The sequence below is a fragment of the Salvelinus namaycush genome, chromosome 2 (genome assembly GCF_016432855.1).
Source record: "Salvelinus namaycush isolate Seneca chromosome 2, SaNama_1.0, whole genome shotgun sequence".
Lineage (NCBI taxonomy): Eukaryota > Metazoa > Chordata > Actinopteri > Salmoniformes > Salmonidae > Salvelinus > Salvelinus namaycush.
In genome coordinates, this window is record NC_052308.1 from 11,082,444 (window position 1) to 11,096,700 (window position 14,257).

General features: G+C 43.0%; 2 protein-coding genes across 2 annotated transcripts in view; one reads left to right on the forward strand and one right to left on the reverse strand.

Annotated features, from left to right (window-relative positions):
* LOC120020369 (voltage-dependent calcium channel subunit alpha-2/delta-2-like) overlaps window positions 1-2,770 on the forward strand; it is a 298,389-nt gene extending 295,619 nt beyond the window's left edge. The window contains exons 36-38 of the mRNA XM_038963972.1: window positions 1,489-1,598; window positions 2,393-2,478; window positions 2,648-2,770. Coding sequence (XP_038819900.1) covers window positions 1,489-1,598; window positions 2,393-2,478; window positions 2,648-2,770 — 319 coding nt within the window. The remainder of the gene's footprint in view (window positions 1-1,488; window positions 1,599-2,392; window positions 2,479-2,647) is intronic.
* A 4,917-nt stretch (window positions 2,771-7,687) lies between these two features.
* LOC120024386 (protein ABHD14B-like) lies at window positions 7,688-13,903 on the reverse strand. Its single transcript, XM_038968625.1, has 4 exons — window positions 13,811-13,903; window positions 9,516-9,733; window positions 9,140-9,378; window positions 7,688-8,336 (listed from the first exon to the last, which is right to left on the reverse strand). The coding sequence occupies exons 2-4, from the start codon at window positions 9,730-9,732 to the stop codon at window positions 8,187-8,189; spliced, it is 606 nt and encodes a 201-aa protein (XP_038824553.1). The 5' UTR covers window position 9,733; window positions 13,811-13,903; the 3' UTR covers window positions 7,688-8,186.
* Between the last annotated feature and the right edge of the window lie 354 nt (window positions 13,904-14,257).

A 14,257-nucleotide genomic window follows, 5' to 3' on the forward strand; every position in this document is an offset into this window, starting at 1 on the left:
TCAGGCCAAAGAGTTCAATCTTGGTTTCATCAGACCAGAGAATCTTGTTTCTCATAGTCAGAGTCCTTTTGTTGCCTTTTGGCAAACTCAAAGTGGGCTGTCATGTGCCTTTTACTGAGGAGTGGCTTCTGTCTGGCCACTCTACCATAAAGGCCTGATTGGTGGAGTGCTGCAGAGATGGTTGTCCTTCTGGAAGGTTCTCCCATCTCCATAGAGGAACTCTGGAGCTCAGTCAGAGTGACCATTGGGTTCTTGGGTTCCATTGGGTTCTCCCTGACCAAGGACCTTCTCCCCCGATTGCTCAGTTTGGCCAGGCGGCCAGCTCTAGGAAGAGTCTTGGTGGTTCAGTACTTCTTCGACTTAAGAATGATGGAGGCCACAGTGATCTTGGGGACCTTCAATGCTGTAGAAATGTTTGGTACCCTTCCCAGATCTGTGCCTCGACATAATCCTGTCTCTGAGCTCTATGGACAATTCCTTCAACCTCATGGCCTGGTTTTTGTTCGGACATGCACTGTCAACTGTGGGACCTTATATAGACAGGTTGTGCCTTTCCAAATCATGTCCAATCAATTGAATTTACCACAGGTGGACTCCAATCAAGTTGTTTAACCATCTTAAGGATGATCAATGGAAACAGGATGCACCAGAGCTCAATTTTCTTTTCACAGCAAAAGGTCTGAATACTTATGTAAATGCATTTTTTTATTTAATAAAGCAAACCTAAAAAAAAAAGTTTTTTTGCTTTGTCATTATGGGGTATTGTGTGTAGATCAATGAATAAGAATAAGACTGTAATGTAACAAAACGTGGGGAAAATCAAGGGGTCTGAACACTTTCCGAATGCACTGTAGTTCATGGAAAATGCAGTTGAGTAATAGTCCTGCAGCATTTCCTAAACTCGGTCCTGGGGAATGCAAGGTCATTACGTTTTGGGTTTTGCGCTAGCACTGCACAGCTGATTCAAATAATCAACTAATCATCAAGCTTTGATAATTTGAATCAGCTGCGTAGTGTTAGGGCAAAACCAAAATGTGCACCCCTTGGGGTCACGAGTTTGGTAAACGCTGCCTCAATTAATCTAAAAGTTTATGAAATTCCATCAGAAGTACTGAAATAGTAACCTCATTAAGTTAAATGAGCCTAGTAAAACGATCTCATGGAGCTGATCCAACAGTGAACAAATCTGTCATATACAATTGTAGGATCTTAATTTGATCACTCTTTTGTTGCTGAGAATTTTCCTGCATCTTTCGTGATTTGCATAAATTCACTGAAAACCTACACTAACACAAAGATATAAAAACAGTATTACACTTTTCATGTAGCCTACTTTTGGCCAGCTAATAGCCTAATCACCAATCAAGCAACATAATAGACTAAACATACAAATCCTGTTGCTGCAGAATTATTTTGCTTTGACAATATAGGTCAAATTAAGATCCTACACTTGTAAGAGTTGTTGACTCAGTCTCTCTTTGTGTGTAGGCTGATCCATGCCAAGAGGTTAAACAACACCAACCTCCTGTTTGTGGTGGCAGAGAAGATGCCCTGCAACACCTGTGAGGTGGAGAAACTGTCCCAGGCGGAGACAGAGTGTATCCTTGCCAACACATACACACCTGCTGTTGGGAGTCTTCTCCGCTCATTCGTTTATCTCTTTACCGACTTGTTTATAAGAGTGGCTTTTCACATTCAACTGACCGGTGCTAATGTCAAACCATTTAAATTTGGGTTCGGTCCAGTTCACCCCTTGATGACTATTTTAACTAAAGCATCTGTATGTTGTGTTTATCGTTGTGTTACATTTTTTTATGGCATAAACTTGTGGGAGAGGAAGCTATAGGGGCGGGTGTGTGTAAACACATGGAGACTTGGAGAGTGACTATATACAGTGGGGAGAACAAGTATTTGATACACTGCCGATTTTGCAGGTTTTCCTACTTACAAAGAAATTAAACCAAGCTCTCTGGTCTTGGCCATTGTGGAGAGGTTGGAGTCTGTTTGATTGAGTGTGTGGACAGGTGTCTTTTATACAGGTAACGAGTTCAAACAGGTGCAGTTAATACAGGTAATGAGTGGAGAACAGGAGGGCTTCTTAGAGAATAACTAACAGGTCTGTGAGAGCCGGAATTCTTACTGGTTGGTAGGTGATCAAATACTTATGTCATGCAATAAAATGCAAATTAATTACATAAAAATCATACAATGTGATTTTCTGGATTTTTGTTTTAGATTCCTTCTCTCACAGTTGAAGTGTACATATGATAAAAAATTACAGACCTCTACATGCTTTGTAAGTAGGAAAACCCGCAAATTCGGCAGTGTATCAAATACTTGTTCTCCCCACTGAAAGGTAGTGTGAGTCATTCCTTAACCACGCCTCTTCCAGTCAAGGAGGATAACCCATCATGTGAGGACATGAGTGCAGCGAGGTATCGAAAAGGGCCCGCTGTGTGCTACGACTACAATCTTTCTGTAAGACTTACAACTGACTGTACAACTCAGCAGACCCTACAATAAACATATACTGTAAATATGCTGATGCGCATAGATTCTATTTTCACTAAGACACACACTAAGAATATTTATTTTTTATTTTTTTAAATTCTACTGTATGACTAAAAATGTCTCCTTTACTCTCCAGGAGAACACATCAGACTGTGGGCGGGGCCACTCCTTCCGCCCCTCACTCCAGACCCTGCTCATGATTCAGCTCTTCCTCCTCTATCCAATCGCCAGCCCCCATATTCTGCCCCTTTTACTTTAATTTTCCTCCAGTCTGCTCTCCCCAGCTCTTTGTCCATCCTAACGCTCCCACTCTCTCCCCTCTATGCTCCGCCCCTGCTCTAGTCATAGGTTATAATGGGACTTCCTGTCACTGCAACTTGGAAGCCCTGAGTACCGCGCTACTGTACCCAGCTAGCTTCAATTGTTGTTGCTTAGTGACAGTTGCAGGACATTTGTGTTCTCAGCGAGTTGCGTACCTTCATCAATGGGAAGAGATTCAGAAGGTTGGTGTTCCAACCACCACAATTATCAGAGGCTATGTCAGAAAAGAAAAAAGACCCCATCCCCACCCGCATCAACAAGACGAGTGACAAGTGAAAAGACAAGTTGGATGCCGTGTCACAGAGCTCCAACCGTCATGGACACAGCAGAGTTTAGGTTGTCTGTTTGTGCCTCTGTTAGTCAGATGGGATGAGGAGACATGGCCTCCATCTCGCTCACTCATCTCTGACCTGATCAGTTTCCTCGCTCTGTCATGTGTCTCTCATAGGGGGTTACTGTACGGACCATTCAGACGTTCATAGCTACTGTAACAAGAACATTAAGGAGAAAAAGAACTTTCAAGTATACAAAAACATACAATTATAAACTGTTGAAGTGTTGAGTATTCAAAGCACATGTTAGGGTATCATTTGCAATGAAAGTTGTTACATTAATTTATTTATGCACTATATCTACTTCTTGCCAAAATGAGAGACTTTCATGTGGTCTTGTTTTTATAACCAAGTGAGAGGAAAAAGAGAAACCCAGAAAGGAAAGCTGGAGAAATAGTGTTAGGAATATCTGAGTTGCCTGAATTCCAATTCTTCTTGTACACCTCTACTGTTCTCCACTTGAAGTTAGAACTGTTTCTGCCCCTGGAAGCACAGTATTAGATTTATAATCATGGTAACATGGAACTATTCTATGAAATAGTAGTCTTACAAAGAATACATTTTGTCACGTTGTATAAATGATTGGAGACAGGCGCAGGAATACATAATAGGGGTTTTTAATACTCCACCCAAAAATACAACATGCCATGAGAGGCACCGAGACAAAGCCCAAAACAAACATGTGTACAAAAACACAGGGATGTAACCCAAACAAAAGAGTGAGGTCTCTAATAAATACACAGGATGAGACCCGCAATACACTACACAGGACGAAACCCATAATAACAAATGCACAACAATACACGGGACCCGTTAATAACGAGTACACAATACACGCAGAAAGCCGAAGCAACAAAGCACAGGTACTCACAAGACCAACAGACATGGGAACAATAACCGACAAGACATTGGTGAACAGAGGGCACATATATACAATTACTAATCAGGAGAATGGGAATCAGGTGTGCATAATGAGACCGTTCAGTGGCACCTAGAAGCCGGTGACGTAGACCTCCGGAACTGGTGCACGGAATGAGCAGCAGTACCGGGGGAATCCGTGACACATTTGATTATCATAGTTGACTGATGTTAGTTAATGAATTGGTAATTATGTGTCCATCATCATAGATGACTGATATTAGTTAATGAATTGGTAATTATGTGTCCAAATCAGACAAAGCAAATTATAACTTTCGCCCTTACAAAAATAATTCAAATACTAGGCTACACCAGTTTATTATGAATCGATATTAAGCCTCTGAAAAGTCTGTGCGTTTGGGCTTCATTGCTGTAGGTGGTGTGTACTTTCCCACTCTCCACAGACTAATTGAATCGTTGTTTACACGTCATTTCAACAAAATTACATTGAACCAACGTGGCATAGATGTCGAATTGACAACTGTGCCCAGTGGGATCCTTTCTGATCAGTGGACATTCTTACTGACCTCTACTCCTAACCCAGTGAAAGCTAACCCCTCTGCCAATCCTCATACAGCCGCTCCACCAGGTCCACTAATGTTCCTAGGACTATATTTGTATGTGTTTAATATCTGTTGTCACCACAGCAGAGCAGATATACTAATATCTATTCAGACTGGCCCATAAGTATCTCGTTTTAGTTGCAGGTAGGTTTTGGCAGAACTTAGCTTGTATTACCTTTGACAGACGCTGTGTAACTTCAGACCATTTGCTATTGGGGGATTGGGGCTTAACATTTCCCACATAAAGGAATGCAGCCGAGGCCACTACAACTTACTGTACGGTGACGACTGAGCTGCAGTTTGAGTTTTCTGTTACATGTCATTCTGATCAATTTGAAGTGAAATGTCATTAGACTCCATGTTTAGGAGCCACTTTCTGTTGTCATAGTGCCTTGATGCACTTTGTTTTGGAAAGCATTGTCTCTTGAGCTACTGTACAGTACCTTTATAGAAGAGGCACCCTTATGGCTGTGGAGCTACAGGATCTTTATAGAGCAAGTCTGTTGGCTATACAGTATATCTACGGTAGCTTTATAGAGACACCATATTGACTAGACGTTATTGTAGCTCAATGTAGACTTTCGATTGGCTGTGGCTCCTGGCTGCTGTACAATTCCAGGGCTACCTGATTGCTACCAGATAGAGTTGCTGTACAGTACCTTTACAGAGCCATCTATAGAGCTAAACTATCAGTATAAATCGACTTAACTGGTCATAGATCTACCTTTATAGGGTCACCTGACCGCTATCATTGCGTTTCTGTCTGAACCGTATGTGCGTTTGTGTTTGTGTATGGGTGTATGTTTGTTTTAACCCTCAGAGGGAATGTCTTTAAAACTGGGTTGAGAGGATGGGGAATGACAGTTGTGGTAGCATAGCTGTTTGTTGTTCCAATTCCAATGGAAGAAGTGTTATATCAGATGTTGTTATGGAGGGGAAAAAATTATTTTACAAAAAAAAAAAGAATCCAATTTTGTCTCACCTGTTTGCTCAATATATTGTCATGAGGGAGCTGCATACTGTATGTGACTACTGTATTCACAGAGGTGTTCAAAAATAATGTTTAATATGTCCGTGTGTTTCTGTTTCAAAGGATACATAGTGACTAAGCCTCTCTAAATGCCTTAGTGTTTCAGTGTTCTCCCTCTTACACACACTCGTGCACGCACGCACGCACGCACGCACGCACGCACGCACGCACGCACGCACGCACGCACGCACGCACGCACGCACGCACGCACGCACGCACGCACGCACGCACGCACGCACGCACGCACGCACGCACGCACGCACGCACGCACGCACGCACGCACGCACGCACGCACACACACACACACACACACACACACACACACACACACACACACACACACACACACACACACACACACACACACACACACACACACAGTGAGCCTCCCAAATATTCACTTTCTCCACAGACTTTCCCAATCCAGAATGTTGCACTCTGGATTTAAAGAGGTTTAGGTTTTGATGTGTCCGTCGATATAAAATGGTGTGAGTTTCTTGTACACATTGCTGCTTGGAGTGGAGGACTTTCATAGTTTACATTGACTCTGAATCTGTATTGACTCTGAAATCCCTCCACCCCGCCTCACTGTTAACGTGAATACAACATCTAAACCCCAAAACCTCCTTTACTGTAACCATAAATACACACATAATGTACAGTGAACAATATAATTTTTGGCAAGACAAAATGTTTAGTAACTGCATAATTATATTTTTTATTTTAAACTAGGCAAGTCAGTTAAGAACAAATTCTTATTTACAATGACAGCCTACCCCGGCCAAACCCGGACGATGCTGGGCCAATTGTGCGCTGCCCTATGGGACTCCCGATCACAGCCGGTTGCGATACAGCTCGGGATCGAACCCAGGTCTGTAGTGACGCCTCTAGCACTGGAATGCAGTGCCTTAGACCGCTGCCCCACCCAGGATCCCTATCTCAGTGAAAGACTGGACCAAATAGAAACTCAGAATCTGACGTTTGCAATTGTCTCCTTTCAATGTTTGGGTTCACTATTTTTTAAATTCCTCGTATAGATAGTCCTGTTGCATTTTATTGTTTTATTATATCACAGCATTTGTTTGTCCCTCTGTAGATCTCCAAATTTACCAAATTTACATTCGCTGTGGAAATGAACCCCCTGTGACTTCCTCTGGCTCAGCAGCAGACACAAGCACTGACAAATTTACACATTCAGACATGCAGTTACACCCTTATGCACCCACATGCACAAAGCACACACATGTAACACTAACAGTTATACCTACACATGCACAGCTGGGGGATGTTCAGCTCTAGACTGAAGTAAGCCAAGGATGTCTATTCCCTGTGTGGGATGTCAGAGGCTAGCTCAGGGAGTGGGTCTCCACAGAACAGCATGGGACTGTGTCAAACAAAAGGTAAAAGAATCATGATTTGTATGTCTGTGTGTCCCAGAAGGGGACCCAATCGTGTGCTGAGGGACACAGGTCGGTTTTCTGTGGTTTGAAAATTTTACTTTTTGCTCTAAAAAAATAAGGGGAAAAAAGGTCAAGTTTGGGGTGAGAGGACCGGGTCTGCTTTACAGCCAGCCCTAAAGGGAGGGTCTTCACGTGGCCCTGCCCCTGCCTACCCTTGCGGTGTCCGTGCGTCTCTGTGGGAAAGACACGTGTGTATGTGATTCTGTAGTCTGTAGTCTGGTGCTATGTGACCATGTTTGACAAATGTGTAAAAAAAAAAAAAATCTGTAACAAAAAAAGTATAAATTCAGTCAAATTCTAAGTGAAGTAAAAAAAAAATGGAATAAAGTAAAGATAAGTTTGAGATCTAAACTGTTTTTATTTTTAAATTTTTTTTGTGGGTGTCTGAGTGTGTATGTGTGTGCGCGGAAGATTTAGCTCCCTCTCTCTGGGCATTGGTCCATGTCGCTCCATTCTTTTGTACTGATAAAGCAACAAAAAAAAAGAAGAGGGTAAAATTTGTAAAATATTGTGTCTGTGACTCCTTGTAAAATATTTTCAAATTGTTTATTACAGAGAATCAGTTATTAAATAATGTTCATATTTTTCACTTCATTTAATTGTCTGGTGTTTGTTTTTACATCTCTGAAATGCCAGGACTCATGTCCAGTACATACCTACTTTATAGCAGGGCACACCTGATTCTAATAATCTGCTGGTTGATATGCTGAACCAGGTTAGTTGCAACTCGGGATTGGAGTGAAAATTTACAGGACGGTAGCCCTCCAGGAACAGGGTTGGAGACCCCTGCTGTATAGGCTACAACCACACAGTTCACATACATTATCATCAGTGACCTATTTACAGGTCTTCAAAACATCACACTAAAAAATCCTCCCTCCTAGCTTTTGACAAATATTATACAACGGGTGGGTCTAATCCTGAATCCGGTGTCTATTCCACAAGTTACCAACAACATACATAGTCGATTTTATATAGAAAGAAATGTTAGTAGGTATTTAACGTATAGTGTTGCATCCATGGACAGATATCCCAATGACACTGAACAACATCACAACGTACTGAAAAAGTCAGTGAGAGCCGTGTGCCACGTGGCTGGGTCGTCCAGATAGCATGGATGTCCTGCTCCTTTCATCACCAACACCTTGTGATTGGCTAGCTTCCTCAGGTTGTTCAGAGAAACCTCCTTTAGCTGAGCATCCTGGAATGAAAGTAGAGGTGGCTAGTTCAAATAAACTGTTACCCAATCTCACATACAAAGGCCGGGTTTCAATCTGATCGCAGGTTGTAGACAATACGGCTTTAAAAGGCAATTTCCAATTTCCAGGCAGTCACATGTAACAGTATAACTTTAGACCGTCCCCTCGCCCCGACCCGGGCGCGAACCAGGGACCCTCTGCACACATCAACAACAGTCGCCCACGAAGCATCGTTACCCATCGCTCCACAAAGGCCGCGGCCCTTGCAGAGCAAGGGGCAACACTACATCTAGGTTTCAGAGCAAGTGACGTAACTGATTGAAACGCTACTAGCGCGTACCCGCTAACTAGCTAGCCATTTCACATCCGTTACACTCACCCCCCTTTCAACCTCCTCCTTTTCCGCAGCAACCAGTGATCCGGGTCAACAGCATCAATGTAACAGTATAACTTTAGACCGTCCCCTCGCCCCGACCCGGGCGCGAACCAGGGACCCTCTGCACACATCAACAACAGTCGCCCACGAAGCATCGTTACCCATCGCTCCACAAAGGCCGCGGCCCTTGCAGAGCAAGGGGCAACACTACATCTAGGTTTCAGAGCAAGTGACGTAACTGATTGAAACGCTACTAGCGCGTACCCGCTAACTAGCTAGCCATTTCACATCCGTTACACACACAGAGCACCCAAACACAGGACATGTTGCATAGGAGCAAAGCCAGTGTTTGCAACAATCACTGACCAACCAGAGAAGAGAAAAGAGAGAGGAGAGAGCTATAATCCCTAAGCACACACATGTACGCACCTGTATGCTGATGTACTGCTCTGCTGTGAATTTCTCAGTGCAGATGGGAGCCACAGGGATGTATGCCCGGACCAGAGCCTCGTGCTGGAAGAGGAAGGGCAGGGAGTACATGCCACTGAGAGAGGGACTGACTACCACCACTGGCCCCATCCCCAGGGCCTCACACACCTGCTTCAGGAACCCACCAGGGGCCAGCTCTCCTACAGCGGATGGGGCCACTGCTGACATAGACTGACCAAAACCCAGTGGTGGGGAGAAGGTAGAGGAAGAGACAGATGGAGTTACAGGTCAGTGATTCATTGAGTCATGAATTATGTTTTTGTTGCTTAATCAACTCCTCAACTACTAATTTACTACTATTCTCACAACTGAAGCTCACCTGGTAGGTCGATGGCCACAGCACGACAGCCAGCTTTGGCCAATGTCTCCAGTGTTCCTATATTGAGCCAATTCTCAGATGAGAAACGGATGCCGTGCAGAAGTAGGACAGACAGATGGACTTCACCTGTAGCCGGTTCAGCTTGTCTGTAAAACAGAGGGGCCTTGCAGGATTCCACATGCAAGCTCCCTTCTGTCATTTTAGCAGCACACATCCTATGAAGGGGGTTAAAAAAAAGTAATACAGTCTAAATATAATCACCAAATATTTGAAGAAAGATGGTGAAAAAGTAAATTAAAGCCAAAGTCTGTAACATTTCCAGTGCCTTACATCCAATAGTCCTGTTTCAGGTTATTGTCCAGCCTGGTCTCATAAACTAGATGTAACATAGTAATGTAAATCCGGGACACTCAAATTAGTACTGTATGGTATGGTTATAAGACAGAAGTTTACTCAGTGGTGGGCCGTCAGGGCCAGCAAGGCCTTCTCTGCTGGCCTAAACATCATCAGAATATATATATTTTTTAAATATATTTTCCCACAAATATGTATTAAATTATTCCCCAGAGTAAGAATTATACTCTTCATTTCATAGCTTTCCTCTTGGTTGCACTGCTTCCAGCCCCAGGTTGAGATTTGGAGGGCTGGCCTTTATGTTAGATCTTTTATCCAATCATATTCAGCCATCATGTGTTGCCAGGGGTCTAAAATCTGCCCTCAGGCCTTCAGAATCAACAGTGCGGGCGCTTGTAGCTTAAAGTGAATGGAAATGAAAATTTAGTGTCAACCAATCAGCTTTAGAGTTGGCTATTGTACGCCTGCTGGCTGGCTCCAGTGTTACACAGGAGCCAGCTAGCAGGCGTAGTGCGTGCACGTCTTTTGATTGGATTACCAATATTGAGAAGCAGGTCCTATGGGCAGGTCTATGCAGATCCTCAGAACTAGGAAACTGAATTTGATAAACGAATTAATTTGCGTACGACTAAGCTGTTTTTTCAACCCACAATGGCGGAAGGAGGAGAAGATATCGATTTGGTCGAAGATATAATTATAACGCCATTCTCAAGACGAACTTTTCAAGAAAAGTTAGACATTGTAAGGAGAGGTCGCCCGACGCCGATGCTACAAAGCCTGTCACAGGCGGGAAACGGGTTCGTTCGCCACTTTCAAAGTTCCAACTACGAGCGCTATCAATGGCTCACAGGCTCCGAGAAGCACTGCAAACTGTACTGCTGGGAATGCCTATTATTTGCAAGTGATCGATTTGGTGTTTGGAGCCACACTGGCTTTGCAAACTTGAGTTGTCTAACCAAGGCAGCAACGAGACACCAAAGTACGGCTGGGCACTTACAAGCAATGGTGCTTTTGAAAACTTTTGGGGACACCCGAGTGGATCTACAGCTCAATGAACAATCGCGCAGGGCAACGGAGCTGCACAATGAAAAGGTGAAGAAAAATAGGGAAAAATTGAAAAGACTCATTGATTGTGTCATGTTTTTGGGTAAACAGGAACTTTCTTTTAGGGGACACGATGAAAGTGCTGACTCCACAAACAAAGGGAACTACGTGGAGCTTCTTTCTTTTCTTTCTGAAAGCAACACAGATTTACAATACCACCTGTCCACTAACAAAGTGTTCATTGGGACGTCCGGCAAAATACAAAATGACCTAATTTATGCTATTGCTGAAGTGATGGGAGAAGAGATCAAAATGGAGATTAAAAAAGCTCCCTTTGTTGCTGTTATGGTGGACGAGACAACAGATGTGGGAAATGCAGCACAGCTCTCACTCGTCCTGCGTTATGTGACGGACACAGGAGTCAAGGAGCGATTTATCCGATTTGAAGATGTGACAAGCGGCAAGCGAGCTGATGACATTGCCGCTCTTATTTTCCGTTTCTTGGAGGAAAATGAATGTAGTCTGGATAAAGTTGTGGCACAGTGTTTTGATGGCGCAGCAGTCATGGCATCTGGACTCAATGGGGTGCAGGCTAAAGTTAAGGAGGGCACCGATGGCCTTATTCATTCACTGCTATGCACATCGACTAAATGTAGTACTGACTCAAGGAGCCTCAAAGCTTAAAGAATGAAGTGCAAGGTCTTCTTTGCCAACCTCAATGGCCTTGCAGCAGTTTTCTCACGATCCCCTAAGCGCACGCAACTGCTGGATGACATCTGCAAGCGTCGTCTTCCTAAGGTTGCACCAACGAGGTGGCAATATACATCTAGATTGGTCAATGCAGTCTTTGAAAAGAGAGTTGCTCTAAAGGAGCTGTTTAACCACTTACTGGAACATCATGATGACCATGACGGGGATACTGTGCTTATGGCTGATGGATTTAATGCACGTTTGGATGATTTTGAGTTTTGTTTTTTGCTTGAAACATTCAATGGGATTTTTAATTATTCGGATGTGCTTTTTGGAATTCTACAGAAACAAACTTTGGATGTACAATTCTGCCTGACAAGGGCGAACGAGTTTTGTGACACAATTGAGCGAGAGAGGTGCAGGTTCAGTCAAATCTACGATGACACAGCGCGCATCTCAAGTTTACCCAGCGCACGCAGAGGCCCACAAGGAGACCCTCGCACATACTATCAACAACTCCACAGCAATATTCTGGACAACATTCTTTGCCAGATACGAAACAGGTTTCAAGACCACGAAAAATTAATGTTTCTCTCCCTCCTGGACCCCCGGCACTTTCAGACCTACCGGAAAAAATTCCCGCAAACAGCCTTCTCCAGCTTAACAGAGAGTCACGGAACACTGTTCGACCTATCCAAGCTAAAAACAGAACTGACTGTAATGTATGCTATGACTGATTTTGAAGGGAAAAGTCCCTCTGATCTCCTTGATTTCCTTAATAAGCAGAAAAATCTGAATGAGGACATGGGGCAACTTTACACATTGGCATGTGTGACAGTGACTATCCCTGTGTCCACGGCTTCTGTCGAGCGGTCATTCTCGGCCTTAAAGCGAATCAAAACGTATTCCAGAAATGCTACTGGACAGACTCGGCTTTCAGCATTAGCCTCCATGTCGATAGAAAAGGACTTATTGGTGGAACTAAAACGCACAGATAGACTGTACAACAGAGTCATTGAAGTCTTCTTGAGGAAAGAAAGGAGGAAGGATTTTGTGTTCAAATAATCAGTCTTTGGTGAGTAGGCATACAATGCATGTTATTTTTTATTAAATGTGTATGTATGTTTCGCATTTTATTTCGTTAATATTAAATACCCTATATATTAACAAAATAAAATGGCAAATAGCCTATGTTGCAAATTATTTGTTTTCTTTCTTTTATTTTCAGTGAATAGTTATGTGTCTTTATCATCACGGTGAAACTGCTTTGGGTGCGACAATGCGCTGTTTAGTGAACACACTGTATTTATTTTTTTGGGGACTTAAAGCTCAAAGTTTGTGGACCAGAAATGGATAGAAGAAGAATATTAATATAACTCTGTTGCACTCGACTATGTTCTTGCCTATTAGTTGAACTGTACTGTATTGTACTCTTCCCCTGCAATTCTCTGAATAAAAATGTCAATTTCAAGGTGACGCAACGCCTGGTTATACTGCGTTTCTGTAATAAGAGGTGGATTAATTCGGGTGGGACTGTGTAGGACCTCACTGAAGGCCCAGGCCCCAGGCCCACGGCACGCTACTGAGTTTACTTAAGGCAAAAACAAAACAAGGGTAGTTGGTCGGAGTGGATGGGTGGGCGTATTTACGACATATTGTACGGATTGCAATTCGTAATATACAGTATCATACGAAAAGGATGATGGACATCCACAAATTAATACACCATACTAAATATAAAATATCAAACTAAATGGAGGTAGACAGATTTACATCTACTGTTACGTCTACCCCATGAGTCCAGGTTGTAGCGTCATAGAATACAGTATATTGTAAACAAAGCACTACAGATATTACATCATAAAAAGTATGTGATATCTGCATGTGTAAATGCATTTAATCTGCTACATTAGGCCTGTTAGGACCTCATTGATTGTATCTAATGTCTGTATGCAATTTGTTGAGTGTTGTGCATGTAGTGAAGGCTAGCTTCATTGTCGCTTGGCCGATAGCCACCAAATGAAATGTAGGAAGGATTCTTGTCAAGTTTTCTGTAATCGATCTCCAGGGAAAGTTACAGCTCATAGCTCGTATTGCCCACAAGCACACATTGTCATTGATCTGCCTGTGATCAAAGTTCACATTTATTCAAAATGATTTGCTTAGCCTAGATTTTGATGCATGTAAGACAAATCTATCTTTACCTTCACGCTGTCTGAGTGGTTTCTCTCTGAACTAAAAGTGGGATGGCTGCAGTGTTGCCAACTAATTTTCAGGGTAAGTTGCTAGAGGCAGGTTGATTTGTTGCTAAATGACGTTTTGATGTCATTGCGTGATAACGTAAAACTGCGTCATTGCGTGGAATACACAATAACGTTACTCAAATTGTCTGGCCATCTCGGCGAAAAATATGATTTGACATTTGTTCAGGGACAGACTCCCACTCCTTTCTGTACTTCTGGCTGTACAATTTTGATTGAGACATGTTGATTGATGTTCTAAGTTCTGTTCAAGATCAAACATTCATGACCAACTATATTCATTTGGGTTTGGCTCGTCGAACGCGTACTACTGCTGCTGCAGTCAGCCAACAATGATTTGCAATTTGCTGAAATTGCTGCTGCTGACGTCACTCACAATGCACTTTTGCA

What these genes read in the sequence shown, in the direction of transcription:
- LOC120024386 (XM_038968625.1), bottom strand. Translation starts at nt 9,732, where the DNA reads ATGTGTGCTGCTAAAATGACAGAAGGGAGCTTGCATGTGGAATCCTGC. An exon ending in GGCCATCGACCTACCAGGTG is followed by an intron (nt 9,379 to 9,515) that starts AGCTTCAGTTGT and finishes CACCACTGGGTT; the next exon opens with TTGGTCAGTCTATGTCAGCA. An exon ending in AGCAGTACATCAGCATACAG is followed by an intron (nt 8,337 to 9,139) that starts GTGCGTACATGT and finishes CTTTCATTCCAG; the next exon opens with GATGCTCAGCTAAAGGAGGT.